The following is a 21,987-nucleotide window of genomic DNA, read 5'->3' on the forward strand; positions in this document are numbered from 1 at the left end:
TGTCTGAAAACACAAAAACACAAAAGCAAAAACACCAGGTCAGTGAGAAGAACAGAGACTGAAGCTGATTGGTGGTGGAGGAGGTGTAGCATGGGGGTTAGGGTGGTGCATCAACAGACTCAGTCTTCACTCTGAGTCTCACTCTGCACTTCAGGCTCGAACCCTCAGAACCTTCCAGAAGAACTGTGAGACAAAGCTGAGTCTGAGCAGGAAAGGCTGCTACAGTGGCTTACAAAAGTATTCAGCCCCCTTGAACTTTTCCACATTTTGTCACATTACAGCCACAAACATGAATCAATGTTATTGGAATTCCAGGTGAAAGACCAACACAAAGTGGTGCACACGTGAGAAGTGGAACGAGAATCATACATGATTCCCAGTGTTGGGAAGGTTACTTTTAAAATGTATTCCATTACAGAATACAGAACACATGCCCCAAAATGTATTCTGTAACGTATTCCGTTACGTTACTCAATGACAGTAACGTATTCTGAATACTTTGGATTACTTAATATATTATCATGCTTTTTACAACAACGTGAATGTACTATTGCTGTGTGATTTATTACTATTACTGAAGGTCCGCGACTCCGAACTGTAGTAAAGGGACCTCTGACTAATACGGCGGGGTCCCTGTCGGCTCATAGCCGAAAAATAGCTTTACTTTGTTGTGTGGGTCAATTTTTCTTGCCAGAGACAGAGAGAGGCGTTGAAAGACTGCTCCAACGGAACTTATTGTTTTCGGAGGAAAACACGAACACGGTGTACAGTCGAGTCTTAATAGCTTACTTACAACTGGGCTCGTCAGGCTCTCTTCTTGGCTGCAGTGGTTATTATTATATTTACATGCTTCCAGCTCCCGTTTTTCCTCGACGACAACTCGTACCTTTCCACTCGCCTTTTTCTCCCTCCTCGCGCTCACAGACCCATAACGTGTATGGCAGTCCATTCTCCCTGCAGCACGGACTACACTGCCCATGATGCTACATTCTTTAGAGCTATGCTTGTAGCATTCTGCCTGTTAGCTTAGCACAACAACAACAACGAAAAGGCGCTCTCTCACCCAGGAAACACACAGTTGCAGAGAGAGAGAGAGAGCGTCGCCCTGTAACCATGGCAACCGTAACGCTGCCGCCTGGAACAACAGAACGTAGCTGTCAAACAAAACCAAACAGTCCTGACCCGCGACAATATGAAACAGGAAAGTACCGCAGTGTAATCCATTTATTTCAACAAAGTAACTGTATTCTGAATACCACCTTTTTAAACGGTAACTGTAACGGAATACAGTTACTCATATTTTGTATTTTAAATACGTAACGGCGGTACATGTATTCCGTTACTCCCCAACACTGATGATTCCAAACATTTGTTTCAAATAAATAACTGCAAAGTGGGGTGTGTGTAATTATTCAGCTCTGAGTCAACACTTTGTAGAACCAGCTTTTGCTGCAGTTCCAGCTGCCAGTCTTTTAGGGTCTGTCTCTACCAGCTTTGCACATCTACAGACTGAAATCTTTGCCCATTCTTCTTTGAAACAGCTCCAGCTCAGTCAGATTAGATGGACAGTGTTTGTGAACAGCAGTTTTCAGATCTTGCCACAGATTCTCGACTGGATTTAGATCTGGACTTTGACTGGGCCAGTCTAACACATGGATATGTTTGGTTTTAAACCATCCCATTGTTGCCCTGGCTTTATGTTTAGGGTCGTTGTCCTGCTGGAAGTTGAAGCTCCGCCCCAGTCTCAAGTCTTTTGCAGACTCCAAGAGGTTTTCTTCCAAGACTGCCCTGTATTTGGCTCCATCCATCTTCCCATCAACTCTGACCAGCTTCCCTGTCCCAGATGAAGAGAAGCCCCCCCAGAGCATGATGCTGCCACCACCATATCTGACAGTGGGGATGGTGTGTTCAGAGTGATGTGCAGTGTTAGTTTTCCACACATAGCGTTTTGCATTTTGGTCTCATCTGACCAGAGCAGCTTCTTCCACATGTTTGCTGTGTCCCCCATATGGCTTGTGGCAAACTGCAAACGGGACTTCTTCTGGTTTTCTGTTAACAATGGCTTTCTTCTTGCCACTCTTCCATAAAGGCCAACTTTGTGCAGTGCACGACTAATAGTTGTCCTATGGACAGATTCCCCCACCTGAGCTGTAGATCTCTGCAGCTCGTCCAGAGTCACCATGGGCCTCTCGGCTGCATTTCTGATCAGCGCTCTCCTTGTTCGGCCTTGTTCGATTACACACAGGTGCACTCTATTTAGTCATTAGCACTCATCAGGCAACGTCTATGGGCAACTGACTGCACTCAGACCAAAGGGGCTGAATAATTACGCACACCCCACTTTGTAGTTATTTATTTGTAAAAAATGTTGGAATCATGTCTGATTTTCGTTCCACTTCTCACGTGTGCACCACTTTGTGTTGGTCTTTCACCTGGAATTCCAATAACATTGATTCATGTTTGTGGCTGTAATGTGACGTAATGTGGGAAAGTTCAAGGGGGCCGAATACTTTTGCAACCACTGTAACTCTAATACTGATTAATATATTCCTGCGCTGTATGAGCCCCTCCTGGATGGCCAAACTCCTCCATAAAGATTATGAACAGAATCAGTGACAAAGTGCAGCCTTGGTGGGGTCCATAACCCACCGGGAGCGAGTCTGACTTATTGCCAGCTATGTGGACCAAGCTCTTGCAGCAGTTGTGTAAGGTTCAGATAGCCCGTAGCAAAGACTCCCCATACTCCCGCAGCACCTCCTACAGAACACCATGAGGGACACGGTCGAGTGCCTTCTCCAAGTCCACAAAATACATGCAGACTGGTTGGGCAATTTCCCATGCTCCCTCAGGTATCCTTGACAGGATAGAGAGCTGGTCTAGTGTTCCACGACCAGGATGGAAATTGCATTGTTCCTCCTGTATCCGAGGTTCGACTAACGAACAGACGCTCCTTTCCTCCAAATCACGCCCCTCCAGGTCACACTGTCATTGCCCGAGTGTTGAAGTCTCCCAGTAAGACGAGTCCCGAGGTGGAGCACCCTCAAGCACCACACCCAAGGACTTCAAGAAGGCCGGGTACTCTGAACTGATGCTAAGTGCAGACAATCTGGATCTACTTCTAATTGGTGATTTTTGAATCACTCTTGTCTGGTCCCTCACCAAGGACTGATTTGCCACAGGAGACCCTACCAGAGTGCAAAAGCCCCCCAACAACACAGGATCCCTGGGACACACAAACCTTCCACCACGATGAGGTAGCGATTCACGGAGGGGCCTCTGAGTACTAACTTGATGTAAATTCTCCAGGAATATAACCTAGAGCCAAAAAGTGCTTTAAAGATCGATGCATTCACGCAGCTCATAATTAGACCAACTTATTATTCCTTCACATGTCCTGTTACTCCTTATATCTAAATGATTGATGGTTGAAAAATCCTAGTCTAAGGATCTTGGAGAGAAAAGCATCTGGACTTTAAGTTTCTTGAAGACTTTTGGCCTCTCATCTGAGAACGTCTTCAGTTCTAAGAGCAACTGGTAGAGAGTCCAGATTTATAAGCCCTATGGGAGTGTCCCTAAGAGGGTCAGTAGTGGGTCCATGACCCTCTTAGGGACACTCCCATAGGGCTTAAAATTCTGGGATTCTCTGCCAAGCTCCTTAGATTACTCTGACCTGGATGACTGCAAACCTTCACAGACATATTTAAAGGTCCTGGACTCTTCTAACCCTCTAACACTTAGTGCATCATATGAATACATGAATTTTTGTGAGTCTTTTATATCATCAGTGGGATTCACCACAATACATCTTTAAAACTTTGTCAGAAGTTTCAATTAACTCTCCACCTGTCAGAAACAGATATTTTCTGTTATCTGTATTAATCCAGATTATAATTTCTTTTGTCACAGCAGGAATGAAAACCTGTTTATGTGATGGTGTCGGTGTGGCCACACAAATCAACACACACACAGACTGTTTGATAAAAAACCTGCTTTCTTATTTTAGTCCGAGTTTATTTATCGTACATGATTACAGTCACAGGTGAGGGGGGCTGGTCAGGGTTGGGGGTCAGAGGTCAGAGGGGTTTAGAAGTAGTTGACGACTCTGCGGATGGACTGGATGTTGGGGTTCTGGGCCTGCCACTCGTTATGGCTGCAGTAGTCTCCACGCTCAACAATGTACATGCGGCCACGGAAGTTTGGCTCCTCGTACATCACCCAGCTGGAGGTGGAGCAAGGAGGGAAGAGAGGCGGGGTTAAAGTGAGGAACATGCTTTTATTAACCTGTCACACTTTTGTTAAGGAGGATTCAGAATGATGTTTAAATATATTCCGCCTTAAAACATCTTTAGACTTTTTTCTATTATGTTAAGTCATGCTAACACATCCAACCTTAGGTTGTTAGCATGCTAACATTAGCACTAAATAGAAAAATTAAGCTGAGGATGAAAAACAGTTCTACTGGTCTCCAGGTGAGAAGTCTAATAATAAGATAAGCCTGGTGGGGTTCATCCTCAGGGGGACATGAGCGTGAAAAATCCTGAAAGCTAAAGTTTGAACTCAATCAATCAAATCAATCATCAGCCAAAACTTCCAAGAACAAGAACATTACTGTGTCACATTTCATCATCTGGGGATAATAAATAATGAGCCCCACAGTCTAAGCTGCCAGCAGCAATAAAGTCTACAGAGTTCATCCTCTGCAGAGCAGGAATATGTCAACAACCGACCTTTACTTTGAATGTGAATGATAAATATTTCCTGTTAGCATGTTAGGAATATTGTCCTAATACTAATCTCAGGTTAAAGGTCACCAAAGTCTATCCCCTGGGGAGTAGGAACATCAGCGTTAAGGTTTCTGGTAAAGGAGAAACTCACGCTCCGTCTCCGTAGACCTTCACAGAGTTGATGCAGTTCTTGGAGAAGCCGCGGCTCTGCAGGAAGGGGCAGTCGTCGCAGATGTCCACGCACTGACCGGAGAAGTTACAGCCCTCGAACAGCTCGATGCGGTAGTGCTCGCCGTGCTGCCGGACAGACGGACACGATTAGGTCAGAATCCAACAACAAAACCTACATCACAGACCGGACGGAGCAGCTGTAGCTTCAGGATGAAGGTGCTTCACCCCAAAGCAAGAAAAGATGGTTTCCCCTCAGTGGAAAAGACTCACAGAGTCAGTCTCTCACTAACACATGAAAAACAAACTCTGACATTTTTAAAAGTGTGAATTAAAAAGAAGATGAAATTGTGTTTCCTAACAGCAGTAAAATCTCAGATCTGTCAGATCACCTCATCCGTGCTCTTTAAACAATCACGACTCCGTCAGAGGTGCTCACCATGCGGATGGGTTTGCAGGATCCCATGTGGTCGTTGTGGGAGTTCCACCTCTGGAATTCTGGGTACTCGCCGTGCTCCAGGATGTACTGCTGGCCCTTGAAGTCAGGGTGGTCGTAGCAGATCCAGGCTCCGCTCTCCACACGGATCGAGTTCACCCTGAAGAGACAAAGACAGGCTCCAGATGTTACCCTGCAGAGGTGCTCAGTCACATGTTGAAACCATCAGCAGGTTTAACTGGTCAGAACTTTTTCATCCTCCGTCCCAGCACGATCATCTGCTGCTCAGACGCAGTCATGGAGTTCAGGTGATGATCAGCTGAAGGAAACAGGAAGCACTTACACCAAGAACTCCAGTTTATCCTGACCATGATGATGATGATGTCGGCCTCGTGCTCTCCTCTGATGAAGAGCGGCTGAATGTTTGATAAGGTCAGAAAAAAAAGTGCTGAATATGGTTTCTGTGTGGACGGACTTCAGTCTGAGTTTGTGCTGTTAGTGAAAACTGTTGGTCATCAAATTCACATCTTTGAGTTTGCAGAACGTCAGATCTTTGATATGTGTTTCTATTTGTCACTAAAAAGGAAACGTTTAGACTTCCTGTACGGCCAGAAATCACAAAGCTTCTGTTCTTCTGTGTTTTCATTGATGTCATTAGAAAAATCTTAAGAGTAACTGAAACACTGACCTCGTATCAGTATTCAGAGGCTCGTCAGAAATATCAGCTCTCGCCTGAATTTCAGAAGCTGAAAGCAGAAACAGTTTCGTCCACACAGTTTGAATATAAATGTGACCACCAGGGGGCAGCGATTCCACACATGTGTTTCCAGATGTGCGCTGCAGGTCTCTCAGTTTCTGACATTTGTTGTACTTGTCATGACTTCATGACCTGCTTACAGTTACAGTGACAGGCTGCGCCCCCTCGTGGCTCAGAGCGGTATTACATAAAACCAGCTGTTACGTTTCCTCTGATCAGCTGATCAGTCAGACTGGTTTCTGAGCTCAGAGAAACTGAAGGTGCGACTGAAGATCTGCTCTGACTCAGTTCAGGTTCAAACGTCTTCAGTAAAGAAAAAAAGAGAAAGCAAACACCTGAAAACAGGAAGTTACCTGTTCATGAAGCCGCGGTCCTGGAAGTTATCACAGTCACCTCTGACCTCCAGCTTCCTGCCGGTGAAGCACTTCCCCTCATAAAAAGTAATCTGCAGGACAAACGGTCACGTGCTTTCATTCAATAAAACTTTATTTAAAAATGATTGACAGGACGAAGTTCCTGCTGTAATCTGAAGCCTCCAGTCTCACAGGTCTGAATTTATCATGACTCTGTCATGTGAATCATCTCCATCCTTCACCAGGTTGTTAGTCTTTGATGTCTCTAACATGGAATAACACGAATAAATAACAATGAATGACATTTCTGAATCTAGGCTGGAAAGTAACTGAGTATTTTTACTGCTCTGTAACCTGATCCTGGGCTTAGAGGACGATCGAGCGTGCAGCGACGTCTGTTTGGTCTTAAACATGACCCCAGCTGCTTTATTAAAGTGACATCATCAACAGCAAACAGTGAAGTTTTAACAAAAACAGAAACTGTCGTTTTAATGTTTCACATGAATGTGAAGTGAAACTCAGATGATGATTTATTTTTTCTGTTCTTGTCTTTAAAAACTAAATGTCCTGCTGCTGTGAAGAGCTTCACACCAAACTCCATTCAAAAATTGACTATTTTAAGCAGCCTGATCTTCAGCTTCAGAGCTCAGACTGAAACAGAGCTCAAAGCGATCCTCGTCGGTCTCACTCACCTTTCCAGAGTACTGTGACATTTTGTCCCGCTGGATGTTGTCCAACCTGGCCCGCAACCACACACACAGTGTAACAGAGAAAAAGTTGGACACCCCAATTTATACGGAAGGGGGGCGACCGAGGGGCGCGGCGGGCCGAGGGCCGAGGCCCCCGGACAAAAGCGTCGGCTTCAAAGGTTTCTGCTGCCTCGACGCTTTCAGTTCATCCAGACCTGTCTGCTGATTCTGCTGTGTGTGTGTGTGAGTGTGTGTGTGTGTGTGTGTGAGTGTGTGAGTGTGTGCGTGCGTGTGTGTGTGTGTGAGTGTGTGTGTGAGTGTGTGTGTGTGTGAGTGTGTGTGTGTGTGTGCGTGCGTGTGTGTGTGAGTGTGTGTGTGTGTGTGAGTGTGTGCGTGCGTGCGTGTGTGTGTGTGAGTGTGTGTGCGTGCGTGCGTGTGTGTGTGTGAGTGTGTGTGTGTGCGTGTGCGTGCGTGTGTGTGTGTGTGAGTGTGTGTGTGTGTGAGTGTGTGTGTGTGTGTGAGTGTGTGTGTGTGTGTGTGTGAATAGAAAGTGCTTGGCCGCAGCTTTGCAGCTCAATGATCTTGCACACGTCACGTTTCTACACAAACAGGCTGTGGTCAGGAGGAAGTACTGCCATCCTTTACTGCAGTAAAAGTATTCCTAAAAGTACAGTACTAATACTGCGTCACTGACACTGCCTGCACTGATGCAGCTGTTAGGTTTCGTTCAGTCTTTCTTTGACTATTTAAACTTTTCCAGGAGCTGAGCTTCAGTCCTGCTTTGATGTGACGTCTTCATCTCTCTGAGCACCAACAGCAGCAGCAGTGAACCTCAGGCTGAGGTAAAGCTACTCTCGGCAGGTGAACAGGTGACTTTTACCACCACAGTTTGGGTTTCTACTTCCTGTGTGTGGTTCTTTTTCTGGTTTTTATCCTCCTCGTGTCTCCTGTGTTTCCGCTTCCTGTTTTATTTTGGTAACTGCTGTTGTGCTTCCTGTTTTTATTGCTGGTAGGTTTCCCGCCGCGTCCTCACCTGTGTGGTTACAGTTGATGTATGTGTCCTGTCAGCACACAGGTGGACAGTCAGAGGACGTACCTGTCAGGTGCTCTCAGCTGATGGAAACACTGCACCAAGCTGAGACGAGACAGGAAGCACCGAATCAAAGCTTTGTTCTGTTCTCTGAGCTGAAACCTTCAACCTGAAGATAAGATAAGATAACCTTTATTAGTCCCACACGTGGGAAATTTGTTTTGTCACAGCAGGAAGTGGACAGTGCAAAAGTTATGACGCAAAAATTAGAATACAATAAGAATAAATACAGTACACAGCTGTACAGAATAGAATAAAATAATATACTATATACAGTAGAATAAAATAGAATAAAAATATACAATAAGATAAAAATAGAATACGAATGCTATATACAACTGAGTAAAAATACAACGATGACAGAAAGGATTATTGCACTTAGTGTTATTGCACATGTGTGGATGTGTGTGTTTGTTCAGTTAAAGTCTTTGTTGTGGAGTCTGACAGCAGTGGGGAGGAAAGACCTGCGAAATCTCTCCGTCCCACACCGTGGGTGCCGCAGTCTCCCACTGAAGGAGCTGCTCAGTGCTGTCACAGTCTGCTGCATGGGGTGGGAGACGTTGTCCAACAGGGATGACAGCTTAGCCGCCGTTCTCCTGTCACTCACCACCTCCACTGGGTCCAGAGGGCATCCTAGAAGCAACATTAAATATTATTTATAATGTTTAAAACATGAAACATTATAAACGTTTCTCTGAGGTGTGTTTGCAGGTTTTCTGAGGATCAGGCTGAACACAGGCAGAATGAAAGCACATTAACCACCTGCAGCTCTGACTGTGGTCACATGATCGCAGTCAGCTGTTTGTCAGGACAGCCTCCTGGGCTCAGGCTGCCAAAGCTCCGTGTCAGAGCTCAGATGGTCTCAGGCTGGTTTCCTGAACACGCCGATGAGTTCACTGCACTCAGACTCCACAGTCACAGACTTTTGATCGTGCTCTGCTCGACGGGGTTTACAGGCTTCTACACAGGCAGCATCTGCAGTTCCCCTGGTGTCCAGCAGAGGCAGCAGTGAGTCAGCCGCAGAGACGTGTTTAAATAATCATGTTCACAGATTTGGATGCTGCTGTTTCCCAGATGGCGAGTGGAGCCACGATTGAATTTTACAGATATTTCTGGAGTGACATTAAAGATTTGTTATTAGAGGTATTCAATGAATGTGTTAATGATCAGCAGTGTTGGGAAGGTTACTTTTAAAATGTATTCCATTACAGAATACATGCCCCAAAATGTATTCTGTAACCTATTCCGTTACATTACTCAATGACAGTAACGTATTCTGAATACTTTGGATTACTTAATATATTGTGGCGAGTTCAGACAAGGAGGAGACGGAGGTATCGTTTGGTCTTGCTTCCCGTGAGCTAGCCAGGGAGCACAGCCGTTTATTACATTTGCAGAAGAACGCACTGCCACTAGCTAACTGCTCAGCGCGGCAACCACAACACACATAGGGCGCCCTCTGACCCCGGAAGGACACACCGTCGCAGCGAGAGGGCGTCACCCGTCACCATGGCAACATACACAAAACATAACTGTACAAGCAGAACCCCGAACAGCCCTGACCCGCTACAATATTATCATGCTTTTTACAAGTTCAGTTCAGTTCAGTTCAGTTCATTTTTATTTCAAACATTTCAAACATGTGCCTTCACAATCATTACAAAATATCATTCCATTATTTGTTTGAAAAGGAGTAGGCTGAAGTATTTACTTATTTGTCCCTACCCCCTCAAGTTTTACCTCTCATTCATTTAATTTTTTTTTGTCTTAAATTAAACAAACAACATATGAAACATATGAAGTAAAACAAAACATAACATACATAAATCAAAAACAAGAAATTAGCAAGCCCCACCACAGTATAGTTTCTTTCATATGAAAAATACAGAATGTGTATATTTGCAGATACACAAGTTATGGAAAAACAACAAACCAAAAAAAAACAAAAAAACAACCAAAAAAGAACCGCAACACCATTACCAGCAACATTACCGTCCTGGGTTAACCCCGTTTTCTTCATTCTTATACTTATTTAAAATTAGGTTTTTATATTTTACTTTAAACTGTTTTATGTTTTGACTGTCTTTTATTTCTTCTGTTAGACTGTTCCATAATTTAACTCCTGCAATTGAGATAGACATAGTTCTTAAAGTTGTTCTAGCACTTTGTATTTTTAAATTCCATTTCCCTCTTAAGTTATACCCACCTTCTCTTTCTATGAACAATTTACAGATTTCTTTGGGAAGCAATTTATTTCTGACTTTATACATTATTTGCGCTGTTTTAAGCTTCACCAAGTCTTGGAATTTAATAGCTTGCATTTTGATAAAGAGTGCATTTGTATGGTCCCTGTACCCTACATTATTTATTAATCTAATGGCCCTTTTCTGTATTATAGTTATTGTTTGTGTGTTACTTTTGTATGTGTTTCCCCAGACCTCTACACAGTAGCTCATATATGGCAGTAGTAAAGCACAGTATAAAATGTGCAGTGCTTTCTGATCCAACATATGCTTTGCTTTTCCCAGGACGGCAATGCCCCGTGCCAATTTCCCCCGAACATAAGTAATGTGTGGCTTCCAACAGAGCTTGTGGTCAATGATCACCCCAAGAAATTTTATTTCATTTACTCTTTCTAAATATACATTGTCAACACATATTTCTACTTCGATGTTTTTCTTTTGGTTTCCAAACAACATAAATTTGGTTTTATCGAGATTCAATGATAATTTATTTATATCAAACCACTTCTTTAATATCGTTAATTCCTGTGTGATCATTTCCAAAACCTGTGGCAATTCCCCACCTGCACACAGTATATTTGTGTCATCTGCAAATATTACAAACTTTAAAATCTCCGATACTCTGCAGATATCATTTAAGTACATAATAAACATTTTTGGACCCAGTACTGAACCTTGAGGTACTCCACAAGCTATATCCATCAAATTAGATTTATATTCATTTATTTGTACATATTGTTGCCTATTCCCTACATAGCTTTTTAACCATTCCAAAACCACTCCCCTAAACCCGTACTTTTCCAGTTTTTTTAATAGAATTTCATGATTAACAGTATCAAACGCCTTCTTTAGATCTAAGAAAACTCCGAGCGCATACCTCTTATTATCCATACATTCCGTTATCTTTTCCATTAAATCTATCAGTGCCAAAGCTGTTGATCTGTTGTTTCTGAACCCATACTGACTATCTGTCATTAATTCATATTTTTCCACAAAACTGTCAAATCTTTTTATGAAGAGTTTTTCCAGTATCTTAGAGAACTGGGAGAGTATTGACACTGGTCTATAGTTTGTAAAATGATGTCTTTCACCGGTTTTGTAAATGGGAATAACTTTAGCAACTTTCATTTTTTGTGGAAAAACTCCTTTTTGAAACGACAAGTTGAATATATATTTTAATGGTTTTACGATACCATCAATAACTGTCTTTACCGTTACCATATCAATATCATTCCAGTCTGTACTGGTTTTGTTCTTAAGTCCTCTAACCATGTCATAAATCTCTTTCTCTTCCACTGCTCTTAAAAACATTGAGCTACTATTCCTTTCAATATTTTCACCAGTGTCCCTTTCTATTCCATCAACCTTTATTTCTTCTGCCAGTTTTGGCCCTATGTTTACGAAGAATTCATTAAAGCCATTTACTATCTCTTCCATGTTATTAATACTTCTTGTCCCTTCTATAAAGTACCCAGGGTAATCATTATTCCTTGATTCATTTTTGATTATTCTGTTTAATACATTCCATATATCTCTTGTGTTATCTTTATTGTGTTCTAACCTTTTAATGAAATACTCTCTTTTACAGGATCTCATTATATTAGTTAATTTATTTTTGTAAGTTTTATACTTCATTTCAGTTTCTATTGTTCTCTTTTTTATGAATTCTCGATACAGGGTATTCTTTTTTTTGCTGGCATTTTGTAGTCCTTTTGTCATCCATGGTCTTCCTGCATAGTTGTGTTTCCTATTGATTTCAATTACTGGGCAGTTTTTATCAAGTAATGTGTTAAATGTTCTTAAAAATCCTTCGTAAGCTTTATTAACTTCTGTTTGTTCATATACAATATTCCAATCTTGCTTTAAAAGTTCATTTCTAAGACAATTTAAGGTCTTCTCTGTTCTTATTCTTTTGTAAATAATCTTATGTCCATCGTTGTTCACTTTATAATGGCAATTATACGATGCAAAGACTGGTAAATGGTCACTTATATCATTGATTAACAGCCCACTTTTTATCTTTCCTTCTATTATATTTGTAAATATATTATCTAATAGAGTTGCACAATGAGATGTTATTCTGGTCGGTCTTGTTATCAGTGGAAATAAACCGATGCTGTACATGGAATCAATAAATTCTTCTGTACTCTTATTATGATTTGGATTCAATAAGTCAATATTAAAGTCCCCACAAATAAACATTCTTTTCTGATTTATATTTGTAAATAAGTCCTCCATATTATCCTTAAATATCTCAATCTTAGATCCTGGTGTTCTATATATACAACTGACAATTAGGTTTTTCCTTTTTTCTATACTCATTTCCACTGATAAACATTCCATCACTCCATCAATAACAGTTGTCATTCTTCCCATTCTTTTGTACTTTAGGTTTTTATCAATGTAAAGTGCCACCCCACCTCCTTTCTTGTTGATCCTGTCTACATGAAGGAATTCATATCCATTTATTTTAAAGTCTTCTTCTTTTCCAGGAGTTATCCAGGTCTCCGATATGGCTATCACATTGAATGGCTGTTCAAACTGTGTTATGTAGTCTTTGATGGATTGAAAGTTTGCATATAAGCTTCGACTATTAAAGTGAACCATTGTTATACCCTGTTCTACCTTGAATTCCTTTTTAAGTTGCTCATTTGTATAATAATTGCATTCATTTGTCTTATTGTTAAAGAAATTACAATCAGGATCTACGTTGCTGTCATACATCAATGTCTTATTTTCAATATCTATATGAGTTGTTAGTTGAAAATTGTCAGACATCTGCGTTGGTTGTGCACTTGGACGGTCCCATCATATTTAGCACTGCTTTGCATTTATCAGTTATATTTTTCTAGTTCCGTCATCTCTTTGATGACTAGAACCTTAGCCTGCTCTGGTGTTCCATTTAACTTAATGAATATTTTACAGTCTGACGTCCAAGTTGACTGTATTTTCTTCTGTTTTCTTAATATTCTTGCTTGTCTTGCAATGTCTGCATTTTTCTTGATTAGGTGTTCATTTAAATAAACATTTGTACCTTTTAGCTTTCTTCCTTGCTTGAGCAGTTCTTTTTTCTGTTTTCTATTAACAAAACGAATGATAATGGCAGGTATTTGATTTTTTCTCGGAAGAGGATGGCATCCCTCAATATTTTTACTGTCCATTTCTATACCTTTGCTTTTAAAGAAGGCCATTACCTGCTCTTCCAAAGAGCGTAGCTCTTGCTCGGGTGGCTCCCCTCTCTCTGATGCTGCTACCCGTGCGTATGTCTGATGCTTGGTTTCCAGTCCTGTCACTATCACATCATTTACTCTTGAATATTGTTCCAGATCTGACACCCGTCCTTCCAGCATAGCAATCTTCTTGTCCTTTTCCTCGCTCTGCCTTCTTAGTTCTTTAATATCATCCATTAAATTGAGTATCAGTTTTTGTTGTTTTGAAATTGTTGTTATTTCTTCAGACATAAAGTTTAGGGATTTCTTTATGTCCTCCAGTTCCTCCTCATTAACGTTGCTCCTCTTAGGCGGCATCTTAACGCTCCTGGGCCTGGTGGAGCAGGAGGATCCTGGGCCTAGTGGCTGCTGGAAGAGCCTGGGCCTGGTGGCTGCTGGAGGATCCTGGGCCTGGTGGAGCAGGAGGATCCTGGGCCTAGTGGCTGCTGGAAGAGCCTGGGCCTGGTGGCTGCTGGAGGATCCTGGGCCTAGTGGCTGCTGGAAGAGCCTGGGCCTGGTGGCTGCTGGAAGAGCCTGGGCCTGGTGGCTGCTGGAAGAGCCTGGGGGTGATGCTGGCATTCAGAGGGCACTTGGTGCACTCATCCTGATCATCAAGCCCTCACATTGTTCTGAATCACACAACAACGTGAATGTACTGTTGCTGTGTGATTTATTACTATTACTGAAGATCCGCGACTCCGAACTGTAGTAAAGGGACCTCTGACTAATGCTGGGCGCACACTGTGCGATTTTTGGCCCATTTTGAGCCGATTTTTGAGTCGTGCGATCGTTTTGGCGATCGGCCCGATTTTGGCCTTCATCGTGCGTCGTGCATCGTGTAGTATACGTGGGGTAACGAGAAGCGATTGACACCTCACGACCAGCTCCCGATCATCAATCGCTTGGTCGTGAGGGTGTCACCGCAGTTTGCCACACTGCGCACGCGCAAACACAAATGTCAGCGAAAAAGACGGCGTAGCACGGCAGTGCAGCGTGTGATCTGGACACAAGCGATGGAGGCACAACCTGTAGAACCATCCGAGCCCTTTCGATGTGGCCTCACAAAATTATCAACAACCGTGAAAATAGTTGGATCGACACTGCTGCTCAATCACAGCTGCCTGACCAATGTTTTTCATTAGCAATTTAGCAAAGTTGATGGTGGTGGTGTGTCTGTGTGAGTGAAAGACGGAGAGGGAGAGCGAGCGACAGAATTTCTGTTATAACCTTCATTTTTATGGACGCACAGTGTGAGCACTCAGGTCGCATCAGAGCATCGGGCCGTATAGTGTGAGACCTGCATCGTGACCTACGAACTTCTAACCCCTGCGAGTCAATCGTGCAGTTTGAGCAGGAGCTGAATAACGTGACTGAAAAAATCGCACAGTGTCTGCCCAGCATAATACGGCGGGGTCCCTGTCGGCTGGTAGCCGAAAAATAGCTTTACTTTGTTGTGTGGGTCAACTTTTCTTGCCAGAGACAGAGAGAGGCGTTGAAAGGCTGCTCCAACGGAGCTTATTGTTTTCGGAGGAAAACACGAACACGGTGTACAGTCGAGTCTTAATAGCTTACTTACAACTGGGCTCATCAGGCTCTCTTCTTGGCTGCAGTGGTTATTATTATATTTACATGCTTCCAGCTCCCGTTTCTGCTCGATGACTGCTCGTACCTTTCCACTCCCCTTTTTCTCCCTCCTCGCGCTCACAGACACATAACGTGTATGGCAGTCCATCCTCCCAGCAGCACGGACTACACTGCCCATGATGCTACATTCTTTAGAGCTATGCTTGTAGCATTCTGCCTGTTAGCTTAGCACAACAACGACAACAACGAAAAGGCGCTCTCTCACCCAGGAAACACACAGTCGCAGAGAGAGAGAGAGCGTCGCCCTGTAACCATGGCAACCGTAACGCTGCCGCCTGGAACAACAGAACGTAGCTGTCAAACAAAACCAAACAGTCCTGACCCGCGACAATATGAAACAGGAAAGTACCGCAGTGTAATCCATTTATTTCAACAAAGTAACTGTATTCTGAATACCACCTTTTTAAACGGTAACTGTAACGGAATACAGTTACTCATATTTTGTATTTTAAATACGTAACGGCGGTACATGTATTCCGTTACTCCCCAACACTGATGATCAGATGCTCTCTCCAACTGTGAAACGAGGAATAATTTCTTTACTTCCTAAACCAAACAAGGACTCTGTCCTTTTAGATAACTGGAGACGTATCACACTTCTTTGCTGTGATTATGAATTGTTAGCTCATCTCTATGCCAACAGATTAAAAATAGGAATAACTCAAATAATAGATGAGACACAGTCAGCCTTTATAAAAGGACATCACATCCATCATCATACCCGTTTAGTATTAGATATGTTGGATTACAATCATTTAATTCCTCATGATAGCCTTATTTTATTTCTTGATTTCTTTAAAGCTTTTGATTCTTTGGAGCATAATTTTTTATTTAAAGCTCTGGAGGCTGTGGGTTTTGGTCCCAGATCTGTTAGTGTAGTGAAAATGTTGTACAGAGATATAACAAGTAGAACTGCTCTCAATCAAGGGTTTTCTAATAGTTTTAAAATTAATCGTGGCATTCAGCAGGGATGCCCTATTAGCCCGTTATTGTTTATTGTTGCAGCAGAAATGCCATTTATATCAAACTCTCTCCAGATGTGGAAGGAATAAACATTCTTGATAAAGAATTTAAAATTAGTCAATGTGCTGACGACACTGCCTTATTTCTAAGGAATGTAAATATGGTCTCTACTGCAATTAATAAAATCCTTTCAGTTTCAAAGCATCCGTCTTAACACTAAACCTTAGAAAATGTGAAATCTTAGCTGTACACAGCTGTAATCAAAGTACTGTTAACAATATTCCAGTAAAAGAGGAAGTAAAATACCTTGGTTCAATAATCAGTAAGAATATTAATGATGGAGAGAATAATAACATAACTTCTAGATTAAATGTAGTTTAAAAAAAATTTTAATCACTGGCTAACACGTGATTTATCCATATTAGGTCGTATCTTACTGTCTAAAGCAGAAGGACTTTCAAGACTCACATATCCCTGTTATTCAATTTTTACATCTCCCAAAATGATCAAACTGTCCAATTCTATTTTATTCAGCTTTATCTGGAAGAATAAAACACATCATATACGCAAATCACAATTAAAGACTATGAAAACGGGGGCTTGAAAGCTTTAGACTTTGAATCCATTATTGCTGCGTTCAGGCTCAGATGGATGAACGACTGCATTTCCCTCAGTCTATGTGGTGCCATATTCCAAACAAACTCTTTAATAAGCTCGAGGGTAGATTTTCTGCTCAGATGTGATTTTGAAATATCTGAGATTCCTCTTAAATTGTCTAGTTTCTATAAGCAAGCTTTGAATGTTGGGAAACTAATTTTCACCCACAATCCTGTGCTGTGGAATAGCAGGGTCATAGTCATCAATAAGAGTCCTTATTTAAATCAGACTGGTATGATAGCGGTGTGTGTTTGTTTTTGATCTGCTTGATAAAAACAGAAACTTGCTATCTTACGAAGAATTTATTGATAAGTATAAAATAGACGTTTCATTTAATAATTATAAGGTTTGTAAAGCGATACCATCGTAAACACTTTAAAGTGTTCACTAACAAGAACAAGCTCACCTTCACTGACAATGACACCTCAATAAAGGACAATTTAGTAATAAGTTAATCTCTAATACCTGTAAGCAAACTGTATTCTGTAACTATAATGTCAATGTCAGACATCACCTTAATAACATGTTGAAAGAAAAGTCATTTTCTTACCTAAAATAGCCACCTGTGCCTAAAATGAAAGAAACACTTCAGAATCATATCTGACGTTTATCCAGTTGGAGAACTCCTGTATAAAAGGTTTAAGTTCGAGTCCGACTCTTTTCTGTTCTTCTCATCCAGAAACACTAGAGCATCTATTTTTCAAATGTCAGCACGTTGATGCAGTTTGGTTTGAAATACTCTGCTGGCTTTCACTCAGAATTTCCAATATACCTGCCTTCACATGTAAGGATGTTCTTTACTTTATGGACAACCTGGACTCTGAAATCTCAGATGTTGTCAGTTTTGTAATAGTGCTGTGTAAGTGTTTTATTCATTCATGTAAGTGGAAGATGCCTCTCCTCTGTTTACCGTCTTCTTCAATTACTTTTTTATGGGGGCGATCGTGGCTCAAGAGTTGGGAGTTCGCCTTGTAATCGGAAGGTTGCCGGTTCGAGCCCCGGCTCCAACAGTCTCGGTCGTTGTGTCCTTGGGCAAGACGCTTCACCCGTTGCCTACTGGTGGTGGTCAGAGGGCCCGGTGGCGCCAGTGTCCGGCAGCCTCGCCTCTGTCAGTGCGCCCCAGGGTGGCTGTGGCTACAATGTAGCTGCCATCACCAGTGTGTGAATGTGTGGGTGGATGACTGGATGTGTAAAGCGCTTTGGGGTCCTTAGGGACTAGAAAAGTGCTGTATAAATACAGGCCATTTACCATTTTGTCAATATTTTAAGTCACTTAAGCTTATTTCAAATGTGAATAAAAAAACTGCTGTAATATGCTGTAAAACCACAAAGTACTTGTTATTCTAATGTTCCTGCCTGTGTCAAAAGGTCTATGTTCCTTAATATTAAACCCCAGATACTTTATTTTCTCCCTTTGAAGTGCTGTATAAATACTAGAGATGGCACGATACCACTTTTTTATGTCCGATACGATACCGATATCATAAATTTGGATATCTGCCGATACCGATATGAATCCGATATAGTGTTTTTTAATCAACACAACTGTTTTTTAAATATCTTGCTGCATTTTGTATAAGTTCATACTCAAGTTTAAAACAACAACTACACTAAAGCTAATCTGTTATACCTGTATGCAAAAAAAAAAATGTTTCATAGTTCAGCAATACTGATCAATCTAATAAACTTAAACCTACACCATCCTCCCTATTCTGGTATTTTAAAGAGTACTTAGCGTAAATATTAAGCAACCTAACTAATAGGGTTCCAACTCCCAGCAACAACAAAAATAAATAAATAAAAAATAGGGAACCACCCCTCACGCTCCACCTCATGATGCTTAATCGACATAATCAACCTTAATTTGATGCAGTGTGAAAAAAAATGCACAGAAATCAATTTTTTTCAAGAAATATTAAATAGATTCAACATCTTTCTTCAGCAAAATTGCAGACTGCACAGATGGTACCTTCCCAAAGGAAAAAGTACTATAGCTTACTAGGGTATATATATTAGACTTAATAGTCACTATATACAGTAATTGACTTCTATTCATTTTACATCAAATTAAAACTTTGGGTGTCAGATAATTATTTATTAAAAGCTCGACATTTTAAATGAGAATAAGAAAGAAAAGTCTGTCTTTGTGCCCCCTTTTCCCAGTTAATGCCCTATCGGCCCCCCTGGCTAAACTTTGCTAGATCCGCCCCTGCACAGTTACCAGCGTCAGCTACGTAGAAAAAGATCCTCGAGTAGAAAGTAATATTAAATACATTCTAACAACAGCTGATCAAGCTTAAACGTGCTGCTGTTGTTCAGCCGCTGGTTTCCTCTTTCTGGTGCAAAGTGGGCCAAAAGCAAACTAGAGACACGGACTCGCGACAGAAAAGCCGATCAGCTGATCATTAAGCAGTTTCATGATTGAAGTAGCAGCCGGAGAGCGAGAGGCAGTCGCTCGTTAAGCTTAACGTGGGAATGCTTTACAAACATTCAGAGATGGACTTACACACTTGCTTTACTTCTCTCGGGATAACTTTGTCGGAGATGAAATGCCGGGTTGCTAGCGAAGCTCCACATGCTATCCAGACCACCACAGGTCCCGCATGCCACAGCCGCTCTATCACGTGATGCATACTGCTCCGACGTGCTAACGTTCTGAGGTGAGTTACGGCGTGTTGCAAGTTTTGTGAGGTGCTTTCGTGATATTTAATGGATCGGATTACATTTTTTATTTTTCTCCGATATCCGATCCAGTAATTTAGGTCAGTATCGGACCGATACCGATACGTAATATCGGATCGGTCCATCTCTAATAAATACAGGCCATTTACCATTTTGTCAATATTTTAAGTCACTTAAGCTTATTTCAAATGTGAATAAAAAAACTGCTGTACTATGCAGTAAAACCACAAAGTACTTGTTATTCTAATGTTCCTGCCTCTGTCAAAAGGTCTATGTTCCTTAATATTAAACCCCAGATACTTTATTTTCTCCCTTTGAAGTCAAAGACTTGCTTCACCATCTTTATAATGTAAATTGTTACAATTCTGGTCTGTTTGACTTGGATTTGATCATTTCTTCCAATAAAGGTTAAAAAATCATGCTCACAGACTGTTTGATGTCCAGAGATAATATCTGCATTCATAACACCTGTTTCTAACTCACCTGTTTAAATCGTATTAAGGATTAAAGTTTGCATTATTAGGGGCGTGGCCTCTTTGACTGAGAGGTGGATGGTGACACAGGTGGTTGTAGCTGCTAGCTGTCTGCTAGCTTCACCTGAACTGCACCTCTGGACCGTGTTTGGGCTGTTGGAGCGTTTAATGACATCATGTGAACAATAACATGGCTGCTGTGAGGTTACTGTGGTAACAGAGCATCCAACAATGTGGAGCTCCAGGTTTTGTGCACAGTGAAATTTAGGGCTGAACGATATATCGCATTTGCGATAATATCGCGACATGATCAAGTGCAATTTTCTAACCGCAAAGGCTGCGATTATACTCTGGACATGTCCAAATTCATGGGCTGCATCCTCCTGAGGACGCATTTGTAGACCGATTACGTCACAGCGACGCAACGAAGGCTGTCCAAATTCATAGACTCCTCCGAATGTAGCCGACAAATGCGTCCTCCTTTTCCCCGAATTAGAAGGATGGGTCGGGTGTGTCCTTCGTGGCCTACCATATCCCAGAATTCATAGCGCGGCCCAGCCAAACTCCAGTTTCCAGCAATGGCGGCCGCTACTAAGTTTTAAAATTACTCATACTAATCTTTCTGGGTCACAAAATAAACTTTTAACATATTTTCAGGCGAGAAAGTAGTTGTGTAAACATCAAATATCTGCTCAGTTTATCAAGATATCCCATATTTGCAAAAGTGCTTCGACGTTTTCAGAGGCGTCTGCTACCCACCAGCTCGACAGCTAGCCGGGAGCTCGAGGGTTACTGATGCGGCCGAGAATGGCACAACTCCCGGCACATCATTTTCAGATCACCGCGGAGTTTCGCTGCTCGGGTTAAACGTAATATATAAGTCACTTAGACAACCTAAAAATGTTATTGTTGGGCTTTTTTCAGTGTTTTGTTTGTTCGTGAGTAAATCGGTTTGGCTGAGATTAAAGTTATTAGATTAGATAAAATAAAACTTTATTAATCCCCCGGGTGGGTTCCTCCTTGGTTTTCACACAGCTGACTAAACGTCAAACAGAAAACTTATTAAACAGAAGTATGAGACAGTCGAGAATTTACGCCAGTGTCTGGTTATATTTTAGATAGCAAGAAGCAGACGGCCGAGTTTATTAAACTCCACCGAGACAGCGGTGACGCTAATCAGAACTAGACCGTCCAATTTCACGCCTTTAAACTTTAAAGGCGTGTTTGTGTGTGTGTTTATACAATTGCTATTATGTTTGCACTTTATGTGTAATGTTACTGACTGCAGAGATCAGTAAGATGTGTGTATTTTTTATTTATTAGTTTTATTTATTTAATATTATTTTTTAATTGAATGACTGTCTAGTAGTTCACAGATGTCGAAAAACTGAGTGTGGTAAAGCCACTGATTTTGTTTATGTATATTTCTGCAATCTGCACATTGTACTGACTTTCATTTTAATGTTTACACCAGGGTTCCTTGTCAGCACTTTATGCTCAGATGTTTGTAAGCTAAAAATAAACTATTGTGTATGTTCAAATATACTGTTGTGATTGAAGAAGTTAAATAAAAATGTCAGTCATCAATTCATGCATCACCTCATGTCATCATAACAGAGGTCTGTCTTCCAGGAAAGAACAGTTTAAAATTAATGTAATATAGTATTGGCCATACTATATGATGTATTGCTTGTCTTTGTTTAATAATACAGAAGACAAAGACCTTAAAAAATAATCGCATATCGCATCGCAATCGCAATATTGGGGCAAAAAATCGCAATTAGATTATTTTCCATAATCGTTCAGCCCTAGTGAAATTTGAGGACTTTGATTGGGTGTTACTCAATAAGAAGGTACCTGTGTCTGTGTGATGCTGACATCAGCTGATAACCTCTTAAA

The 21,987-nt window shown here is 41.5% G+C and overlaps 1 protein-coding gene across 1 annotated transcript; it reads right to left on the minus strand.

Moving 5' to 3' along the window:
- Positions 1-4,083: 4,083 nt before the first annotated feature.
- On the minus strand, positions 4,084-7,151 carry crygn2 (crystallin, gamma N2). Its single transcript, XM_085363210.1, has 5 exons — positions 7,131-7,151; positions 6,439-6,530; positions 5,332-5,488; positions 4,876-5,021; positions 4,084-4,219 (listed from the first exon to the last, which is right to left on the minus strand). The coding sequence occupies exons 1-5, from the start codon at positions 7,149-7,151 to the stop codon at positions 4,084-4,086; spliced, it is 552 nt and encodes a 183-aa protein (XP_085219336.1).
- Between the last annotated feature and the right edge of the window lie 14,836 nt (positions 7,152-21,987).

This window comes from Diplotaxodon limnothrissa, linkage group LG9 (assembly GCF_057381915.1).
Source record: "Diplotaxodon limnothrissa isolate DT_005_m linkage group LG9, D_limnothrissa_male_GT1.1, whole genome shotgun sequence".
Classification (NCBI taxonomy): Eukaryota; Metazoa; Chordata; class Actinopteri; order Cichliformes; family Cichlidae; genus Diplotaxodon; species Diplotaxodon limnothrissa.